This window comes from Stenella coeruleoalba, assembly GCF_951394435.1.
Source record: "Stenella coeruleoalba genome assembly, chromosome: 4".
Lineage (NCBI taxonomy): Eukaryota > Metazoa > Chordata > Mammalia > Artiodactyla > Delphinidae > Stenella > Stenella coeruleoalba.
The window spans coordinates 101425856-101448802 of NC_137149.1; the positions used below are offsets into that span (position 1 = coordinate 101425856).

Below are 22947 nucleotides of genomic sequence, written 5' to 3' on the forward strand. Positions count from 1 at the left end.
GAAGAGGGAAAAAGGGAAAGGAGAAAATGTCATTTGACTACTAGCAGTGTTTCATCCCCACAGCACAAACACACCCGTGCTGTGGTTACTGGCTAAAGGATTTATGCAGGATTTTTGGTTGTTGTAAGCTATACCACGGGGCTGCCTAAACAAAAGGCAAATAAAGCCTTTTATTCAAAGTTCTTTAGCAATGTACGCAAATTACATTAACAATTTGATAAATTTGACACTGTCAGACTACAGTCTTTGATTCTGGTGATCTCTGGCAAACTAGGCTTTGAGGAGGGAAATTTCACTACTAACATGGTATGACCACAATTTAAATCACAAATACTAGAGGTGAAAGCCCATTTTACTCATCTCTCCACTCCAGCCAAGCTCAATCACTTGATCCCCGAATATACCTTGCAATGTGGTTCTGTACTGTGTATGCTCTTGGCCCGTCAAAATGGTCTCCACTCTTCAATCAACTCTTTCATAAAGGTTTTCCTACTCTGTTTCTCTATTAACCATATTAGTTATTTCTGTTAAGTCCCACTTTCTATACTATGGTATTGGGTCTTCATCTTTAAATCTCTCACAGCATGTTTTGTACAAGGTTGGTTTTCAATAGGTTTGCTGAATTTAATCTAATTATAATGTACTGAATTAAGACAGTATACGGAGACATTGCAGGCTCTTTGTAATTCAGCCTCTGCCTGCTTTTCCAACTTTATTTCCTGTTACTCTTCTTTAGAAGAGTTACTCTCTTTACTTTACTCTTCTGTATATTCTGGCCCCTTGAATGACTGGGGTCATCCAACAAATCAGACTTCCACATCAGCATGCCTTTGAAAGTTATTATATCATCTGTGTGGACTGCCCAGTTTCCTGGCTGTTCACCTGACAACTTCCCTGTCACGCTTCAAAACCCAGCTCCATTGAAAATGCAGGAAACCTCAGATATGTCTTCCTAGAAAGCCACTCATCTGTCTAAGGATGTGTCTGGACAATCATCCTGCCAGTGCTGCATAAGCAAGATGCCACAGTCTTGTCTAGGCTGCATTTATAACCCAGGTGAGCAGCTACTAATTTGTTCTTCTGGCCTAGAGCTGTAGTCCTCAGATTTCCCTGATCAGTAAAACTTCAAAACTATAGGTTTACCAACTTCCTATTTTAGCAAATAAAGACGTTAAGCTGTAAAAATGATTTTTTTTAAATGTCAGGTCTTTTTAACTCTATATAAAGAGGGACACAATTTCATACCAAAGATAGTTGGCAAATTTACACCTATATAGATAAAAATATATGGAAAGCTATATATATATATATATATATATATTACATATTCATACTAAAAAAACCTTATTTTTCTCATTGCTGTGAACTGGTGAACACTTTGTCACAGTCAAGTAAGGATCAGAATTTGGGAAATTGACTAAGCAGAACTAGCTTAGGCTGATAGAAGGAGGTGGACTTAGAAGTTCCTAGTGGATGACTGTAGGCATAGAACTGTGCCATGGTCGAGCACCCTTGGGCAAGGGCTTTCTAAGAACCCAGGCAGACAACTACATAGGGTAACCAGAGCAGAATGACAACACCTTGCCTATCCAGTTGCTTTTACCATGTCATTCATACTTTCTACCTCCCCATTCCTTTGGGCTACTACCTGCTGTATGTTGTCAAAAGGTCAAGTTTGTAAATAACCTGTATCATTTGTTGACAAAAATCCCAACAACTGTCACAGTATCTTCATCCTGTGAAGCCTTTCCTGACTTTCCGTGATGACCCAACTCCTTGTACATAATCTTTTGTACAGTACTTAGTTCAGTCATTATTTGACTACATGTCTGTCTTTTTCAGTAGCCTGAAGTCCCTTAAGGACAAGGAACTCTCTCTTCTTGTTTCCCTATTTTTTTTGCTTTTGGTCCAGTATATAAAACTACCATGCCACATAAACTTATTAAAATATTAAAGAGAAAAAAGAACTACTTTGCTGCTAAAGCTACAGAATACCAAAACCTATAATAAAAATCACTTACACATTATATATACGTATATATATTTTCATGGTGTTATATGCACAGAATTAGCTTACCTGGCAGCTCTTTTGGACCACCCCAACTGATTTGCACGAACTGCAACGTCTTGGTTAAGGTGCCTTGCAATGCTTTTTATTTCTGGCTGCAAATTTTCCACCTAGCTAAAGAAGAAGTAGGCTTTGTTATGGGAACATAAAAGATCTTTATTCATAACCATTCATAATTTCACTCTCTATTCCCTCAGCTCATTTAAAAATGTGGTTTACTGGTCATGTCAAGAAACCCTAAGTCTGCGTATAGGATGTTAATTTAAGATTTCCTCAGTTGCAACCAAATTCAAACTCCAGCTTGTACATCAGTATGACCTTGGACAAATTATTTAACCTCTAAAGTCCTATTCTCTCATATATAAAATGTATATCAGCACCTACTTCACAGGGTTATTATAAGGATTATATAAGAACTACACTCTGCACTTTAATGTTTCAATTCCTGGATTTCCCAGTAATGTCAACTGAGGAAACAGAAGTCCATTAAGAATCTTTAATATACTCTGTGGCAGTCACAGAGCCACCAAAAATTGCATTTACTTCTGCCCTGGGTTAATTCCTTTTTGTAAAGTAGCTCACTGCCTTACTGGTACTGATGACTAACACTAAGCACTCCGGGAGTACCTGGGGACCTTAAGCCCCGGGTAGACGTCGGCCAGTCCTCACCACGGAAGCGCGTCCATGCGCGGCTCGGCGCCCCTCACCTTGGCCAGGATGTAGTGCTGGTAGGCGGCCAAGGGCAGCGTGACAGCGCCGCGCAGGGCCACGGTGGTGAGAAGAATGCTGCCCCACCAGGGCAGGCCCGAGGCGGTGTGCGCAAAGAGCAGTACGTCCTCGGCGCCCTGCACCGGCGCCGACGTAGCCAGGGCTTCATACCAGCCACCCGCGCCGCTCGGGCCAACTGCAGAGACTGATGCCACCGCCCACAATGGCAGAGCGGAGGGCTTGGCGCCGCCGGTGGGGGCCGGTACGACCGGTGGGCCCAAGCCCCGGAGCTGCAGGGCAGGCCGCGGCTGCAGCCACCTAACGCTCAACCGGCACAGCATCTCTGCACACGACTGTATCCAACACGCGTACGACACGGGCTAACTGCGCGTACCGCTCACCAAGGCCGCTACGCGCATGCGCTGGCGACGCCGGGCGTAAAGATGGCGGCAGCCCGCCGGCAGCCATAATTGACTTTCCCAATCACACCAGTGACGTATTGCGTCGCACTAGAGATGACGCAAGACGTAGGGAAGTCCCGCCTTTCCCACGCGGCACTAATCAAGCCTACTGCGCACACACGAAACTTCCGCGGTGCTGCGGTGGAGCTCCTCAGAGGCTCGACCGGAATTGCAGAGTCGGAGGTGGGGCTTGCTGCCCGGGGCGGGGCTTGCTGCACTGGGCCGGGAGAGGTGTTTTCTGGGAAGAGCTCACCTTGTAAAGTTGGTGTTCGGGTTGTGCCTTTCCGTTCTTTTTCACTTAAACTAATCGGGTCACGGTTTAAGTTTTACCTTATGTGATCAGGAGGTAGTCCCCCATGTCTTTTTGTGCGCGCCCCAATTGCTTCCGCTAGAGATTGAGATAGATTATACTACCCAGGAGTCAACATGTTGCTGAAATGCCAGTTTGGAGACAGGCGTGTGTTTCTGGATTGTTTTAATCAACAACTTTTATGCACTAGGCTTAGTTTAGTCTGTGGTATGTTTAATTGGCTCATCTGTCATAATAGACATTTTCAGACCCAACTTAAGTGTTTTCTTTCATCATAAAGAGCAGCAAAACACCTTATGTTAAGGGTAAAGTACCATCTCCTGAGTTAAGAGGAATTATCACTGGCAGCGCGGTGAATTCTTTACTGGGGCTTAACATATATCCTATATAAGCTTTCAAGAGCCTGAACAGCAACATTAGGTGTCTTCTGGTTAAAAGGAATAGGCTAAATGTATATGGGCTAATTTTGGGTTTTTTGCTCCTGGCAAAAGCAAACACGGGAATAACATGAAGGAGTTTCCTAAAAGAAGGGTCACCCCCTACACCTAGAGGCCAAATTGTGTTGTGAGGAATAAAACGTTGATTAAAACGAAGGCTCCAACCAGTGTTGGGGTAATGTCAAACTGAAGCTACTGTTCTTGCTTCATTATGCACCTACCCAAGGGTACCAGATACACCCTTTCCTCTGGATTCTGGAAGTCATCTTCCTTCAAATTGGCTGATAAATCCATGCATGAACTTTTGAATGTTAACACACACATTCCAATATCTGTTATACACAGAATTTCCTTTTTAAAGGTAAAAACCTATCAATCTATCTCCCTATCCGTTTGTCAAGTTAAAACAAGCAACCTGTTGCTACTGACTACTGATTTAAAGTGGAAAGGAATTTTAGAGGGAAATATCTTGGCCCAAAGATTGTGAGTAAAGAAGCAACTTCTATGCTGCTGGATTCCTCTCCTCCCAGAGAACTGATGACATTAGGAGTTGGTCCTTCCACAGTGGCACATAAGCTTAGGGAATCTGATCTTTTGATATCCAGGAGAAAAGGAGATTAAAGGATAAAGATCCTAAAGTGAAAAATTCATATTTATGCATTCACTGTTCATATAATTTAAAACAAAAGTTTGTCAAGCTATTCCTCAAACTCCTAAGACTTCCTTTTGTTAAGCTGTATCAGGAGTCGGGACTGGGACCTCTTCAACCAGTGTAGGTCCACCCTTTCTGCTACATTTTGGGGTCACAAATTACATTCTCATTTACAAATGTTCCATTGTTTTAAGCTTGAATATTGTGATGTAAATAAAATTTATGAATATTTAACTTGATAACTTCATATACATAAACATACATTTTAAAATTTGGATAATGGGGATGATCAGAACTGGCTGTCTACTTGGTAGAGAATGTTGGGAAAAGTATTTGTCAATTATAAAGCCCAATGCAAAAGAAGTGTCAGCACTCATGTATATGTATGTACTGGTAACATTGTGATACCTTGTATCTTCTGAGTTGCAGAGTACAGTACAAAATGACCATGCAAATATCGGGCAAACCAACCAACTGAAATCATGTACTTTGCAAATGGACATACTAAACATTTTTTTAAAGTTCAACATTATTAGCCTATTCCTGTCTTTTATTCTTACTACAACACACTTTTTTCTTAATTTTATTTAAACTCCTTAAAAACAAAGACTATATATTTACTTTCTAAAGTTTCTGAAATTCTTATCCATCGCTGTGCTGAACATAGGAATGGAGGTCAAAATATTAATGTAGGCTATTATACATAAACTGTATATATGTACAGTCATTTAAATTTCTCATTTCCCATACATGCCTTCTGAAATGTTTGACTTTAAAGGATATTTTCACAAGGAATTGTTAGTGTTCCCTGGGAATCAGATTTAATTTCTTCTCTTTTTCCTATTTAATACATTACTTTTTAAAACCAAAGATACCTAATGTAGAATTAGCTTTTTTCTCTCATTAAAAAAATCCTCTCGTATTATCTTATCATTGATTTTTAAGTATTGAGCATGCAAAATTGGCTTTTACTTTTCAAAAGTGTGAATTCATTTAAAGGTAGAAGTCTAATATGAGACCCCTTGTAACACATCTATTAGTCCTACATTCCAAGTGTCACGTAAAGAAATTCTTACTTCTAAGAATCTCTAAGCTACAGTGGCACATTTTCTCTATATTCACTTACCCAAAATGGTAAGTGATGGTATTTTTGCAATCAAGGTGTGTAACACAGTAGATTAAGTATTAAAGCACTAATGATGCGCTCACCCTAAATTCCAGTCACCTGGAATTAACACCAGTTGATTCACAATAACACCAGTTAATTGAGTGTTGTGACTTGTTTAAGCATTTATCAATAGGATATATATATTTCCAAAGAGATTCAGGAGCATCCAGAATTTACAACGTATAATGTAAGTGTCCCAAACATTAATATTAAAAGACATCTGAATACATTTATCTAAAGTAAAAATACATTGAGTACTGGAATACTGAATCTCCATATTAGTAATGAAAAACAGTGTAATGGTTTTCCTTTGATATTTTAATCATTTTGAAATAATCCTGATTTAAAAATTTCTTATTTGAAAGTTTTGTCATTCTTTAAATGTTCTGTTCTCTAATGCGAGATTTCCAGTTTAACACTTTGTATTGTTTTAAAACTAAAGTGAATAATGTATTCACTATTGTGCAAACTATTGTGCAAAATAGTTTTTATGAAATGTGTATTAGGTCATTTGAATCAAAAGAAAAATGGAATAATATTTTCATAAAAACAAGACAGGAACAGTTAGTGAACTATTTACCTCCTTCTTTTTCCTGAGAAGAAAAATGACTGTAAGTATAGTAATTACCAAAAAAAATTAATTTTCAATTATTAATAAAATAAAATGATTTAACTTTACAGTAACAGGGAACAGAAGGGGAAAATACCTTTCACATGAATACTAAAATTACTTTTTTTGAATATATTGGTATATGTTGAAATATATGTTGAAAAGGCATGAAATGGGGATTCTCTTGGCACAAGTAAACAAAATTATCTCTAAAATGGAATGGTTGGTATAAACAGATTACACAATAATTGGGATATTAACTATTTTGGGATTTAAGGTGTGAACTAACCTAACCGTTATGTCCAAGAGTTAAGCTGCTTCTTAAAAGAATAAGAGAAAAGAAATACCTTACATAGTCTGCAATTATACATACCACATTACTTTCAAAAAGGGGGAAAAAAAAGACCTGCATGGTCTCAAAAGATTATGTTTTTTATTGTTCAAATAAAAGTGCACTGCATTACATCTGAAATATAAAAAATGTATTTGAAAAATGTTCCTACTACAGACTTCTAAAACCATGGTATTGTATTTAACAAGCCTGATCCCCAAAACTAAATAAGGAACATTCCAATCAATACTCCCCTGTCCTGTAGCTTTAAAGTAAAAAATATATATATAGGGTTTTTTTTTCCTTTTCTTTTTTAGTAAGACACCCTATCTTAAGAAATTCACTTTTGTGAGTCAACACAAGTCATGTGTTTTGATAAATACTGGCTAGTATCTGTTATCTAGCAAGATTATTTTAATTAGAAAATAAACTCTAGTAAACACAGCAAAGAAATCAAGCAAAAAATTATAGGATGGTGGCAAAAGTCATACATAAAATAGTCTGTTAAATAGCATTATACCCCTTTCTTAGTAAAGTGCAATAATTTTATGTCATAAGTATATTTATTTGTAGGTTTTCATTTAGCTTTTCCTTTAAATTTGGTCATATCAATCAAGGACAGGTAGGAAAACAAATTTATATATTTTAAGACCACCTCCTAAAATAAAAGATATAAATGTGTTGTTTACAAACTTCTGCATATGTTTGAGAAATCCTCTTTTCTACTCTTTACTCAGGCTACCAGAATAAAGAAATCATTTCATTTACTTGAACAGCCAAGGAACCATATTAATATTGTCAACTGTGGGTGATCTATCTGAATCTTCGTTAATGTTTATGTTTCAACAGTGAGGAATTTAGGTCTAATTTTTTTTTAAAAAAGACAGATTGATATATACATCACTTTACTTTTATGCTTAGTTTCTTTTACATTTCAACCATATAATTTATTTTTCCACATGAGACGGTAGGACACATATTCTTCTTGGATATGTTACTGTTTATTGTTCCAAGTGAACTGAATAGATAAATTCCACTGAGTAGTTTAGTGTGGCCCTGTGTCTTATATAAACAGGTTAAATGGAGACTTCATTTTGTAACCTGTGTATTCATGTCTACCATAAATTGTCTTAATGAAAAATGCAAAATGTATTTTATTACTTGCCCCAAGTTAGCTGTTGATCCCTTTCACTTTTAATATACAAGTGTAGAGATTAAGAAGCCTTTAAAATTGAAAAATAAAACCCCAAAAAACCAAACACCTTCCACTAAATTACTGAAAATTGGAATTTTTATGTTGACTCCTGGTGACCAGAAAGCCAATGTTAAGAATCAATATTATCCAATATAAAATAGTACATTGAATTGTTTAATAATAAACAGTATATTAAGGGCTTATATATGCTGACTGGGAACCAGTGGTGGCTTTTTAAATTCTCAAAAAGACTGTATGTTTTATGGTTAGAAGAAACGACAAGAGATGATGAAGATTCTCCACCTCTTCGTAGCAGCCATTAGAGTAAAAATCTTTACAGAATTATTTCACTATCAGCAAGAAAATTTTACCGGTATTAGTGGTAAGGGTGAAGAGAGAAAAAAAGAATGAAGAGAGAAGTGTGTATTAGTTTTAAAAGTGTGACAAGGTAATAAAGAGACATGAAAAAGTGATAAATTTCTTATTCTATATGTGCCTTGCTGCAAACAAACTCAAAAGAGAGAAGCATGGGTATTTTAAAAGCCAACGTCGGGAAGCATTCACTGATAATGCCCATTGTTTTACTTTATACTTAAATTACACAAGCAAAAAAGTTGTACTTATTAATAGTTTAATGTATGAAGGAAACATCCAGATTTCTGAATATGAAGGTACATATCTCACATTAATTTAAGTCTACATAAAGTAGAGCCTCTATACTGACATATTGAAATTTACTTTCTGCTTAGCCTTTTCTGTTATGTAAACAATTGTACATTTATTTGCCATTCTAAAACTTCAGGATCAAGTTTACATAATTTTGCTAAATTTCCGTGTTTGCTCAGAAGCAGTTTACAGTACTAAAACCAACCAGCCAAAGAACAGCTTCAACAGAAAGTTATGGCCAAAGGGGAAGAGGGAAAGAAAAAAAGAAAAATGATAAGAAAAATGCTAACTAAGGTAAAACAGATGATGATGGGGAATGGGCAGTCACAAATGTTCACAGAAAGTAGGTCAGTTAGTAAGTTCTTCTGCAAAAAGCCTACACACTTCAGTCAAGCACATCAGTAGAATGATTTGGGAGCATAAATTTTTTTCGGCCACTTGTGATTTCCTCTGAATGAAAAGGAATCTGCAGGCTAACAAGCTGATCCTCATCAGCCAAGCTGGTTCATATGCACACTGTTCATGTGAGGTGCCCAGGGTCCAGTCCACACCTATGAATATAGAGCACACATTTGATTACATATGTATTGAACGTATATTTGATTAAAACAAAACTCTTCAACACTAAGGAAGTGCTCCTAATATTTATGAACTAAAATAGCTAAGTCTCAATCAGTTTGCAACATGCTGGGAAACAATGAAGAAAAGCAGTGATAAACCACTTTTATCTGTTGTTTTCCTGCCTTTCCTCTTATCCCTCAAACAGGATCTGAATTATCATTGTTTTTTAAAAACCATTATGTGGGTACATACAGGTTGATGACCGTGGAAGGAAAATGAATCAGGTATTAAACATATACCATAATAAGCTAAAATATACAACCATTTCTGTGCATTTTCACAGTTATATACTGTTTTGACATTTATAATACTTTTAATAAATAACCTCTAGATGGCCCTTTTCACACCACTAGTAAATTCTGATACATAAGATTACATTACAACACTTTGCAACTTAAAATGTTTTACTTACCACCCAACAGAATATATTAATTATGCCTTTCATAATTTTAGCCCCAAACCACTACCTTTGGTACCATTTTCCATATCATTCTGCTGTATTTCAGCTACATTAAACTTCCCTCAATTTCCTCAACTGCTCAAATTCACCATACTCTCTCACAACAATGATTTATCTTTATCCCATTTGTCTTGGCAGCTCATAAACACTAAATAAAAGTTCACTGAATGATCAGCCTTACCGTTTGAGGGCCATTATTTTCTGTGGAGCTTGAAACCATCTTTATCAGGGAATTCCAAGAGGGGTCCGCAGCATGAGGGCCATTAAATATGGGTCCTCCAGCACCATCAGGAATAGGTGCTACTGGAGGAATCATTGCATTCCCATACACAGAAAAAGGCATACCCTTAAAAGAGGAGAAAGCAAAGATTATGGACATTCAAGTCACTGGTTACTTTTCCCAGTATAATCAATAGCCTTAAAACTGATATTTGAAACTTCACCTCATTTTGGAAAAGTATAAGTTATCTAGGTGATGTAAAAATTATTTTCCATAATATGATTTCTTCTAGCACTAAACAGAAGATACTATAATCCTAGTATATAAAATATTTTGTCAAAAAACATTTCTCTAAACTGGGACAAAATCAGGATTTATAAATGTTTATATTTTAGCCAGCTTTTGACCTATAATTCCAAGCCAAAACTCCAGCATCATTTCAGAAACGCTTATACTCTGGTAAGTGAAATAAGGCTAATAATCAGAAAATCATTTCGAAATAATGAAAATGCTTTTAAATCACCATTACCCCAACTTTAGGAAAGTCCATGTATCCTGCAGGAACATGCTGATGGAATGTACCAGAAGGAGTTACAATTCCTGTACTCTCTCGCTCCATTGCTTGATGCTGTGAAAACACTCCTGGATCAGACATTGGCCTGTGCATCATAGGATTTCCCATCCCAGGGTTACACCAGTCTACTTTGTCTGAGGGAAAATGAAGAGGCAGAAAAAAATAATTGGTGATATTTAAAATCAGAAAGCAGCAAAAAAAATTTATATATTTTGAATATTTTCCATATTGAATTGTGAATTCCTTCAGAATAATGACCTACTTTTATATATTTATCACAGTATTTCCATGTTTGTAGGTAGTGACGTAATAGCCTAACAAAGTAACATAAACACTTTGTGTTACAAAACAAAAAAAGCTAAAAGCTTAAGAGACCCAAAAGAAATATTAATATTTCCTTAATATGAAGAAAATAATATGCTTGCATTAAACTATCTTCAGAAAGCAATGATAAATTCAGTAAGAGCTCACATGGGAACAAAAAAATGTTTCAAACTCTTAAATAAATTGATTAGTCAAAACAAAAAGACATGAATACAGATTTTTAAAGAATGCCTATGATAATTAAATACTGCTTACAATATTTTAGTTAAATGCATAAACTTACTTTCCAGTAAGCAGAATAGCATATCATACCTTGATTGCCACCAATCCCTTCAAAGGACCAGATGCCACTATGCCCTACTGATGTGGACAAATTACTCCCAATAACAGATGGAGCTGAAGTTCCAGTTTGCCTGATACGTGCAGAACGTTCCGTCCCAATAGGGACTGGAACTTTTCTATCCTGAGAGACGTTGCTGGGCTTTTCTGACCCTAAAGGTACTGATGATGGGGCAGGAGAAGGTGCACGAACTCCGGAGGATACCGACTGTGCAGGAGAATCTAAAGAAAAGATATTTTCAAATAATATACATGTCAACTATACAGCCTGTACTTTTGTAAAACAGAATCTTAAATTCTGAAGATATCTTAAATATGCATTCTTTGAGGAAAAAATGAAATTTGAGTATAATGCTTAGATAATAAATTATGTATATTAAAATTTGGTTAAAGTTCTATGACTCTGCAGTCAGTTTTTAATTCGGCTCACAATTTTCCCATTTAGTTTCATGATAGTAGAATGTGAAGGTGTGAATGCTGCAACTACACACTAATTAATATTTAAATAAATTTACCCTTGACAGTGGGTAGAACAGAACACCAGAGCAATGAGAAGACAATGTTTAAATTAAAAAAACAAATAACAATGACAACAACAAAATGGAGGTGGGGAAAACCACTGCCTGTATTGGCAATTCTCAAACTATTTTCCTTGGGAACATTTGTCCCTTGGTATGTTATGATGAAAAAACAAAGATATTCAGGTATCTAACAAATTTGGAAGATCAAGCTTAAGAAAAAAATAAGTTTCTTTAAATCAGGACTTCACAGAACTTTAATATGCTGATAAAATACCAACAGAAGGCTATGCTTCATAACCCAACTGTTTCATTCTATCTTGTGGGTATTCCACAGAAAACTTTTAGAAATGGCGGTTTAAGCTCTACTTATCAAAACAAAGCTAGTTCTTAATATAGGCAATTTGGGAGCATTCATTAGTGATTTAATCTCTTTACACACTACAGAGAAGAAGGATAAACAAAAATAACCAAAACTCTATTTCTTATGAAAAGTTCAAATCTCAAGCACATTCAAATTTAAAGAGTCTGAATTGTGGAGGAGCTTGAAGCTTAAAAGTCAAAACAGCTGGGCTTCCCTGGTGGCGCAGTGGTTAAGAATGCGCCTGCCAGTGCAGGAGACACGGGTTAGAGCCCTGGTCCGGGAAGATCCCACATGCCACGGAGCAACTAGCCCATGCGCCACAACTACTGAAGCCTGTGCTCTAGAGCCCACGAGCCACAAGTACTGAGCCCGTGTGCCACAACCACTGAAGCCCACGAGCCTAGAGCCTGTGCTCTGCAACAAGAGAAGCCACCGCAATGAGAAGCCTGTGCACCGCAACCAGAGTAGCCCCCGCTAGCCCCAACTAGAGAAAGCCTGTGTGCAGCAACGAAGACCCAATGTAGCCAAAAATAAATAAATAAATAAATTTTTAAAAAGTCAAAAGAGTTACCTGCATAGATACAACTTATTCATAACTGACTCTATGCCCTAGTGATAGTCATTTAATATTTTTTCATTTATGTTTGCATTTAAGTTTTCTATATGTATGTGTGTATGCGTGGGAATGTGTGTGTGTGTGTATGTATCTATCCAAAAGGACTCAGGTAGCTAATCAATTTACAAAATCAATCAATCTATCTGTACACACAAACATAGTGCTTCTATATCCTGAGGTACTTTTCAGGGAACTTGGAAGACAAAGAAAATTCAATAATATTATTGGCCTGAACATGTTTTTTAGAAGACTTCTCACATGTATTTTAGAATCATACAAAATTGGAAAGTACTGTGGGGATCAATTCCATCTTATTAGTACTTGCAGAAGTCTATTTTGGTTAAATTGATAGTACCGCCACTCAATGAGATGTCGTGACTATTAACTAAAAGGAATGAATGCTAAAGTACCTTATAAATTATAATTTATTGTATGGATACTGATTTCATTGGGGAACAAAAACATGAAACATGGACTTAACTGTAAAAGTAAACCAAGAAAACTATTACCTTCTAATGAAAAATTAAAATATATTTCCTGCGGTCATGGATCCATTAGCATTACTTGATAGCATTTACTTTTAACAAATGATAAGAAAATGGAAAAGCCACATGTGTCTTCAAAAAAATTATAAATATTTAAAAATTCATCTTACAGTGGCATAAGAAGGAATTCTAGGATGATGGAAGTAACAGTAGCACAGGTTTTGATTCTTCCCATTAAAAAAAGCCACTAAGTTAGCTAAGCCCAAAACCCATGCCCATGGATAACATCTATAACAAAACAGACAAGATATCCAAATGAATCCAAAGATACAAGTGAATGGGGACAAATCACCAACAGCTGTAAGACTCATGTAGTAGCAGCATCTGTGTGGAAGGAAGCAATTCTCTAGACCTGAGAACAGAAGAGCCACAAAACAGTCAAAGGTATTCAAAGGAAAGCAGGGCAGGCCAATCTGAGAACAGCAGGTGAAAGTGGGAGAGTTCTGCCTATGCATGGGTGATTGTAAGGGATTCACAGTAAGGTCTGAAAAAGCTGGAGCAACTTGGGCCCTATGACTTTAAAAAAAATATATATTTATTTATTCGGCTGCATTGGGTCTCAGTTGCAGCACACAGGATCTTCGTTGCAGCATGTGGGATCTTTCATTGCGGTGCATGGGCTTCTCTCTAGTTGTGGCACGTGGGTTCCAGGGCAGTGGTCCCCAACCTTTTTGGCACCAGGGACCAGTTTTGTGGAAGACAATTTTTCCACAGGGTGAGGGATGTGTGTGGGGGGTGGGGAATGGTTCAGGTGGTAATGGGGGTGATGATTCAGGTGGTAATGTGAGCTATGTGGAGCAGCAGATGAAGCTTTGCTCGCTCGCCTGCCACTCACCTCCTGCTGTGAGGCCCGGTTCCTAACAGGCTGCAGACGGGGGGCTGGGAACCCCTGCTCTAGAGCGTGCAGGCTTAGTTGCCTCACAGCATGTGGGATCTTAGTTCCCCGATCAGGGATCGAACCCACGTCCCCTGCACTGGAAGGCAGATTCTTAACCACTGGACCATCAAGGAAGTCCTCGCTATGACTTCTTAAAGGTACCTGCTGATAAAGTCCTACACTGACAAGAAACTTCTGGGAACAGATTCTAAACTGAACAGGAAAGCGACAACAAAAGCAAAGTGAAGAAAATATCCAGTCAAGAGTAGGGCAGAGGTGGAAGAGGTGGGTAGGCTGGATGGGTGGGTAAGGACAACAAAGCCAAGAGATTTAACAAAGTATAAGACCATATTTTTGCACACTTCCTTATAAGAGGAAATTCTAGAGTCTTTAAGCTAGAGAAGATATCCGGATCCACTTACTCCTTCTAAATGTTCAGGAAAACTCACTTCATTAAAAAATTCAAAACAAAATAGAACTGCAGTCGAATTCCATGCAAAGCTATTCTATTAACTAAAGGAGATATGGACCCATAATAACTTGTAGACCAGAGGTCCCCAACCCCTGGGCCGCAGACCGGTACTCGTCCTCGGCCTGTTAGGAACTGGGCCGCACAGCACGAGGTGAGCGGCGGGCAAGCGAGCAAAGCTTCATCTGCCACTCCCCATCACTCCCATTACCCCCGTCCATAGAAAAACTGTCTTCCACGAAACCAGTTCCTGCTGCCAAAAAAACCAGTCCCTGGGCTTCCCTGGTGGCGCAGTGGTTGAGAGTCCGCCTGCCGATGCAGGGGACGCGGGTTCGTGCCCCGGTCCGGGGAAGATCCCACATGCCGCGGAGCGGCTGGGCCCGTGAGCCATGGCCACCGAGCCTGTGCATCCGGAGCCTGTGTTCTGCAGCGGGAGGGGCCGCAACGGTGAGAGGCCCGCGTACCGCAAAACAAAACAAAACAAAACAAAACAAAAAAACCCAAAAAAACCCAGTGCTATAGTTTAGTCTAATATTCTAAAGGCACATCAGAAAGAGACTATAATCTAAAATTCCAAAGTGAGCTTAAAGAAATAAAAGATTTGAAAGAACAGCATAATTCAGAATTAGTAAAACTAGAAACAAGATGACAAAACTCAGGAAAGGATTAGAAATGAAAGAATATTCCAGAAAAGACTAAATCGAACTGCAAGGAACACAAGCAGTTGTAAATATGATACACAAAGTTCTATTTTTTGTTTTTTAAACTACATATTGAAAGGGCACAATTATACACCTGAGAAAAATCAACCCAGAAAATTAACACGAAGACACAGTCAAAGGTGACAGGGAGGAAGGAAGCAGAGATGGAAGGCAAGCAGGAAGGACTGATGGAAGGAGAACGAATGAATCCTACCTTTCCTCAGACTCATCTCTGGGAGCCTGCCCTAACTTCTACGTTAGAGCTAGTTTTTCACTCTTTTACTGTATCCTTCAAAAAACAAAAGCAAAGCAAAATAACAGAAACCCTCCATATTCTGTTTTTTTAATTTATTTTTTTATTTTTGGCTGCTTGCGTCTTCATTGCTGCAAGCGAGCTTTTTCTAGTTGCAGCGAGCAAGGGCTACTCTTTGTTGCGGTGCCCGGGCTTCTCATTGCGGTGGCTTCTCTTGCTGTGGAGCACAGGCTCCAGGCATGCAGGCTTCAGTAGTTGTGGCATGCGGGCTCAGTAGTTGTGGTGCACAGGATTAGTTGCTCTGTGGCATGTGGGATCTTCCCAGACCAGGGATCGAACCTGTGTGCCCTGCATTGGCAGGTGGATTCTTAATCACTGTGCCACTAGGGAGGTCCCAAGAAACCCTCCATATTCTGTTTAAATGAGCAGAATAACGAGGCTTGCCTGCTAACCCACCTCATTTAAGAAATTTGCCCTGGGACTTCCCTGGTGGCACAGTACATAAGAATCCACCTGATAATACAGGGGACACTGGTTCGTTCCCTGGTCCAGGAAGATCCCACATGCCGTGGAGCACCTAAGCCCATGCGCCACAACTATTGACCTGCGCTCTAGAGCCCGCAAGTCACAACTACTGAGCCCGCATGCCACAACTACTGAAGCCCGCGCGCCTAGAGCCCGTAGTCCACAACAAGAGAAGCCACCGCAATGAGAAGCCCGCGCACCGCAACAAAGAGTAGCCCCTGCTCACCACAACTAGAGAAAGCCTGAAAAAATAAAAATTTGCCCTTTTCACAGATTCTGCCACCTCACTAGCCATAGTTCGTTGTTTTTTTATTTTATTTTTTTAAAGTTTATCAGATGACTGTTTTCTGCTTCCTTCCTGATGGCTTAACTGGACTAACAGCAGGCATCTGACTGAACAATGATCTACTTCAGGCTAGCTGGTAATCTATGACTTACGACCTTACTTGAACATATGAGCTGAGCCAACCATATTTCTCAATCAGAAAGGTGCAATTGGTAAACAGAGAAAAACTGGCCTAATTAACTCTGAATTGAATCTTTGAGGACCGTATATAAGATGAGATTACGAAGAAGCCTAGGTGTAAAGAGAATAAGCAAGATAAGAAACAGACCATGAGTGAGAGATCATAAATCCACTATAGAAAGAGATAGAGAGTTGCTGTACTAAATCCTGGACAGTTCTGAAGATTGCCCTGTACAGCCTTAAAGTAAATACCATTTTCCTTGAGATTGCTTGGGTCGGTCTATATTCCTTGCTACGAAAAGAGCATAATTATAACTTCTCTTCTCATCTCTAATTATTATAATTTCTTTAATTAGAAAAAAAGAAGCAAAATCTAAATCAGAGTCATGTTATTAAATATGCTAACATATATTAGAGAAAAAAAAGGTTTTAGAGGTTTTGTGGGATCCTATATAATCTTGGGAATCTGTTTTAGAAAAAGAATGTGAAACTACAAATACAAAATCAGGTACAGGACCTTGGCAGGGCCCCCTGCAAATAAGATTATCCTGAAACTGAAGCTTCAGTAAATCCACCTCAGTTATGAAATGACAACAGGTCCTGAATTCAAATTGAAAGAGCAATGTGACTTACAAATGGAAAAAGTGCTCCTGCAGGAAAATTACACTGTACTTTCATGCTTCAGTTCAGTGTTGATTAAACTATAGTAGATCATGAGATGAATGTGGTTGGTCATGACTAACGTAAAAAATTGTTTTAAAGGTTAAAGAAAACAGAATAGAAAATACCAGCATGCAACATATATTGTAAGGATAAGTATTGTTTTGTAAATATATTTCAATCACACAGAGGTACATGTGTACTAAGTCACGATGTAAAATTAGTTTTCTCCTTAAAAAACTGTTAATGCTTTTTTACTGCTTTTTGATCCGACAACAGCTTTGTAAGACTGAATGTCAAAATGGCCCACTGACTAAATTTGCCAAGGCCTGAAACTCACAGACCAGAGCCAGTGATCAGTACTCAATGCATGGACTGGTTGAATGTTGGTAGGATAGACCTTAGCAGTTTGAGTGGAATAAGGGCTGAAGTGATCTCTGCCCAGACTGTATGCAGAAGGGTCTCCGGCATCACCAATCTGCTGTTTGGGGGCCTCAAGGAAGGTTCTTTGCTTTCTTTCTTTTTTTTTTTTTTGAAGGAAGGGACCCATGTCCCCCACATCCCAACTTAATTTGCCAGAGTCCTAATACCATGTCCTGATGTCCTAAAGAGGGGGAGGGAAAAGAAAAGTGGAATGTATGGAGAAGTGGTGATAAAACCTGTTCAAGTACATAAACCAGATACATATATTGTGAAAAATAAGTCATGCTTCTGTGGTTAGTTCTACAACAGCACCCAGAATGGCAATTTTTAAGACAAATATAAATACTAAAAACAAAATTTTAAAAGACTACCAGAAATAAACAAAAACATGAAATTACACTCATGTGAACAGATTACCTAAAGAAGAGTTAGAAGTCAGATGAAACAAACTAAATGGTCATTAAAAAGTATTAAGGTTTACATTAGGTAAGGAAAATGAAAACTAGTTAAAAGCTCAGTATTAAAGGTAAAAAAGTCTGAGAGTCTTGCCTGAATCAATCATTCTAACAGTTGCAAAACGATGACTCAAATTATAATTCCTCTACATTTATGAGTTGTCATTATACTGTAAGGAGCAACATTCCCTCTTCTGCATTTTAAAATTTTATTTACAATCATTATGTAAACATGGGTTTTTGTTTTATTCAATGAGCTGACATTATTCATTTTGATGGTCAAATTGTCCTGAATTTGGCTAGTGGGAGCCCCTTTCAAGCCGCCTCCTGTGTCCTTTTGACATGTCCCAATCATCTGAGCACTGAATTACTTTCTGACACTCTAAGACTTTTGCAGGCTCCCCTTATACTTTCCCTGCCCCAGCTCTCCAAGCAGCTATTTCCCCAAGAAGACCTAGTTTCTTTTAGTAAACTAAAATATTTAACAGACAGATCTGGACACTGAATACGCTTAGTGCTACTGAAAATTCATTGCTTCTAGGCCCTTTCAGTAGGCAGTGCTGGGGGGGTGGCGAAATGGCAATTTTATATGATTCAATGCAACACATAACATCATTTAAAAATTATGAGTTCATGGACTTCCCTGGTGGCACAGTGGTTAAGAATCTGCCTGCCAAAGCAGGGGACACGGGTTCAAGCCCTGGTCCGGGAAGATCCCACATGCCGCAGAGCTACTAAGCCCGTGCGCCACAACTACTGAGCCTGCGCTCTAGAGCCCATGCTCCGCAATACGAGAAGCCACTACAATGAGAAGCCCGTGCACCTCAACGAAAAGTAGCCCGTACTTGCTGCAACTAGAGAAAGCCCGCTCACAGCAAGACCCATCGCAGCCAAAAATAAATAAATTTATTTTAAAAAATAATAATAAAAGAAAAAATAAAATCATGAGTTCATATTGATCCTCTAATTCCAATCCAATTCCATGGGGTTTTTCCTTGCCTTACTCTACTCTATATTTCTCTCTTCTTACAGTGAGAATCCTGGATCACATCATCATCAATATTTTTACTTATTCATTTGCTCAACCTTACAATATACCCCATATAGTTTTAAAATTGTTTATCTATAATATTATAAAAAAACAAATGTCCTAAGTAGAATTGCAGATTTGTCTGAAGTTTATTTGTCTTTAGACTGAAGGGTATACAAAATACTACTGTCTTTAAGAGTTTTTTGGATTGTTTCTTTTTCTTTTAGTAGGTTTATGTTAATAATCTAAAATACAGATAGGTTTACTTGTTTCTATTTACATTCAATTTTAGTGTTTTTCCCTTCATCAAGGTTGGTTTTGTTTTAAATTTATAAATATTATCATGGTTACAAAAATAAAACTATTATTTCTACTGAGATAAGTGCTACTTCTCCACCCCCCTTCCCTTATATTCTGCCTGAAAGTCTGATGAGGAATAAGAATTGTCTCAAAGCAACTCCCCACATATTAATTATAAATTACAAAGGGAAAAATGACAATATGACAGTGTAGAAATCTGTGAAACCAAGAGATCAAAGTTAATAGCACCAATAATAGCACAAACTGACATTTTATACCTTCTAATGTCAGTGAGAAGGGTGCAATGTTGACTAATACTAATATTCGTGTCAAAAATATATAACTTAAACTTAATCATGAAGAAATATCAGAAAAACAAACTCAGGCATTTTACCAAACAACTAACCTATAATCTGAAAAAAAAAAAAAAAAAGCTTTCTTTGAAAGATACAGAAAGGCTAAGGAAACAGTTCCAGATTTTCTGAGACTAAAAAGACATGGGAATTAAATGCAATCTGTGATACTGATTTGAATCTTGAATGAGAGGAAGTAATAACGGCATTATTGGGACAAGTGATGAAATGTGAATATGGACTATACATTAGATAATAATAATGTATCAATGTAAAATTTGCTGAAATTGACAACTGCATTGTAGTTGTGGAAGAGAATGTTCTTGTTCTTCCAAAATATTATAATTTGGAGTATTTAGGGGAAATCAGCTTGATATGTGCAACTAACTCTAAAATGATTCAGGAAAAAAAACCCCTACAATCCCTACACATACTCTACATACACACATGTACACAGACACACACTCACTCACTCATACACACAGGGATACATGGTGGGGAAAGGGAGGAATGTGGCAACATGTTAACAATTAGTGAGTGGGGGTGGGGGGATATACACGGGTTCTTTGTGCTACTCTTTAAAGACCCTAGAGATATAATCAAATGCAACATGTTTACCTTGAGTGGTTCATGGTTCAAAAGGGGAAAAAAAATTTCTAATGTATTTCCTAAAGTAATAAACATTAGTATCAGTAAGTATGTTTTATTTTATATTAAAACATTCTCTGCTTCTGAGAATCCATTCTATTTTAAGGATTAAGTACCAAAAAATTTCAGGTAACACATTTCAATAGCAATGATGTTACCATTTTAACACCTTTTCTCCCAATTCCTATTTCTTTATGAACATGAAAATCAAAGACTATCCTTATTTTTATATAAAAATAGGTGAATATGAATCACCCATATGTATTTTAAGGAAGATGTTTTTATTCCTATAACGGTTTAGTTTCAGCTCAACATACTCAGAAGACACTGATTCAGATCTGTTCTATACTTAGGAATAAAAACTAATTTTAAGAGGAGTCAAAGAAAAAACTAAGCAGGTAAAATCATTCAAAAATTATGTTTCAGACTTTTTAATCACTGGCTACTTATAAATATGTTTGCTCTTCTGTTACCATTCCATTAGTACATTTCTAAAACTATTAGAAAACAGGACTAACACTTACTGTTCATTATCATCAAAAAGAAGAAAGACCAACAGTAATAGTAGATAATAGTAGTAATAGTAGATAATAGTAGACCAATAGTAATAGTAGATTATCCCATTTACTCCTTAAACTAATCCAGTGTGGTGGATATTAACAGATCAGAAAATTGAGGTTCACTGAAATGACTTGTCTAAGCTCACCTACCTGTCTATATTAGGATTTTGCTGACAAAGGCAATCTGGGGGGGAAATTACCTTGAAAAGTATCTAAACCTCAGTAAATTAACTGTTGTTATTGTTATTATCATGTAACATATGGTTATTAGCTATACTGCAAACAGAGTTCATCGGTAATCCTCAATATTTTACTTTACTTTTTTTTTTTCCTTAATTGTTGTAACTTGCCCTAAAATCTCTTCAAATTCACCTCCCTAAAGGGAGAGAACCCTGAATTAGGATAAAGTACCAATTTTTTCTTTTTTTTGCTGCACCATGTGGCGCAGCTTGCGGGATCTCAGTTCCCTGACCAGGAATCGAACCCGTGCCCCTGGCAATGGAAGCTCGGAGTCCTAGCCACTGGACTGCCAGGGAATCCCCCCCCCCCCTTTTTTGGCCAACTTTTTAAATAAATAAATAAATAAATTTATTTATTTATTTTTGGCTGTGTTGGGTCTTCATTGCTGTGTGCAGGCTTTCTCTATTTCTCTAGCTGCGGCAAGCAAGGCTACTCTTGGTTGCAGTGTGCAGGCTTCTCATTGCGTTGGCTTCTCTTGTTGCAGAGCATGGGCTCTAGGCACGTGGACTTCAGTAGTTGTGGCTCACGGGCTCTAGAGCACAGGCTCAGTACTTGTGGTGCACGCGCTTAGTTGCTCCGCAGCATGTGGGATCTTCCGGACCAGAGCTCGAACCCGTGTCCCCTGCATTGGCAGGCGGATTCTTAATCACTGTGCCACCAGGAAGGCCCAGGCCAATTTTTAATACAGAGTGAATTACCTTCCATTCAATATATACCTATCAATATTCCTTATAATAAACTAAATAAATAAAACAAATATCCATATTCCTCTAGTACACAGAAATTTATGTTGCATTGAATACAGCTTTAAATAACTGAGGCTATAACCTTTCCTTATAAGCCAGATAGTTAAGACTTAAATGTCATAATCAGTTATTCCTTAGAGTTATATTTAGTTTCAGTGTTCTGTTAATAGCTTAGTTTAGATAAGCCAGGCTAAGTAGCTATGTTATAGTATATTCACTTTATCTTCAAAGATGGGTAAAGTATCCTCAATGAGAACTGCTGTAAACTTTCTTTCTTCTTACATTCGTACTTTATTTTCATACTTCTCACTTTGTTTCTGGCATGTTTTTATCACAGTCACTTTGAATTCTTTCTTAAACCACTTCTTTTCACTTAGGGACACCTGTACAAGGATAATTAATATTCCAAGTGACAGTCCTTGTTATTTGACAAACACAAGAAAAACTATAAATATGTAAATTCACTATATGCTACACCTTAGTTCATGCTTTCACTGGCAATGTACTTTGATACGCATCTCTCAAATACTAATATTTTTTTACTCTTTCATTCAGTTAACCAGTCTCTATTAACTGGGCTCTAACACTGTTAGAAGAAATTTGGTAGTTTAAAAAAAAATGGATTCTTATTAAAATTTCCTCAAGGTGAAAGCAATTTGATGCCTTTATCCTTGCTAAATAAATAAATAACCACAAATAATAGCCTCACTATGGAATTCTCTTAATGTGAGTTGAATTCCCTAATGATGAATGATCTTCCTTGGTCTGAAAAATCTGATCACTGCTTCAAAGTCTGACTACAGTTAAAATCACATATCTGGTAATGTGAAATCAGTTGTATTATTTATGTAATAGATGAGATTTAAAGGTAGACCAAAAGAACATTATATTTATACTACTTTTAAGGCTACAAATCTTTCTTCTTGGAAGCTATATTCTCAAACCTGAAAGTAAATGTGTATCAATAGATGATACAACAAGATTTTTTATTCTCAAAAAATGATCCCTCTTAGAAATTAACTTCAATATAATATGCTAGGTTTGATAGAGTCGA

The 22947-nt window shown here is 37.4% G+C and overlaps 2 protein-coding genes across 19 annotated transcripts in view; both read right to left on the reverse strand.

Annotated features, from left to right (window-relative positions):
* The window catches only part of COX18 (cytochrome c oxidase assembly factor COX18), an 85656-nt gene extending 82269 nt beyond the window's left edge, over positions 1 to 3387 (reverse strand). For 5 of the 6 annotated variants that reach the window (XR_013828273.1, XR_013828274.1, XR_013828275.1 and 2 more), the window contains exons 1-2: positions 2776 to 3387; positions 2078 to 2178 (exon numbers count right to left, since the gene is read on the reverse strand). Coding sequence is in view for 1 of the 6 variants with exons in the window: in XM_079921118.1 (XP_079777244.1) it covers positions 2078 to 2178; positions 2776 to 3117 (443 nt within the window). In the remaining 5 variants the exon portion in view is untranslated. Of the gene's footprint in view, positions 1 to 2077; positions 2183 to 2775 lie in introns of all 6 variants that reach the window. The other variant, XR_013828277.1, reaches the window with a different exon arrangement.
* A 3941-nt stretch (positions 3388 to 7328) lies between these two features.
* Positions 7329 to 22947, reverse strand: part of ANKRD17 (ankyrin repeat domain 17) — a 160504-nt gene continuing 144885 nt past the window's right edge. For 7 of the 13 annotated variants that reach the window (XM_079919518.1, XM_079919513.1, XM_079919512.1 and 4 more), the window contains 4 exons: positions 11118 to 11366; positions 10431 to 10615; positions 9869 to 10033; positions 7329 to 9157 (listed from right to left, as the gene is read on the reverse strand). In XM_079919518.1, coding sequence (XP_079775644.1) covers positions 9098 to 9157; positions 9869 to 10033; positions 10431 to 10615; positions 11118 to 11366 — 659 coding nt within the window. In that variant the 3' untranslated portion in view covers positions 7329 to 9097. The remainder of the gene's footprint in view (positions 9158 to 9868; positions 10034 to 10430; positions 10616 to 11117; positions 11367 to 22947) is intronic. The other 6 variants (XM_079919514.1, XM_079919520.1, XM_079919519.1 and 3 more) reach the window with 1 other exon arrangement.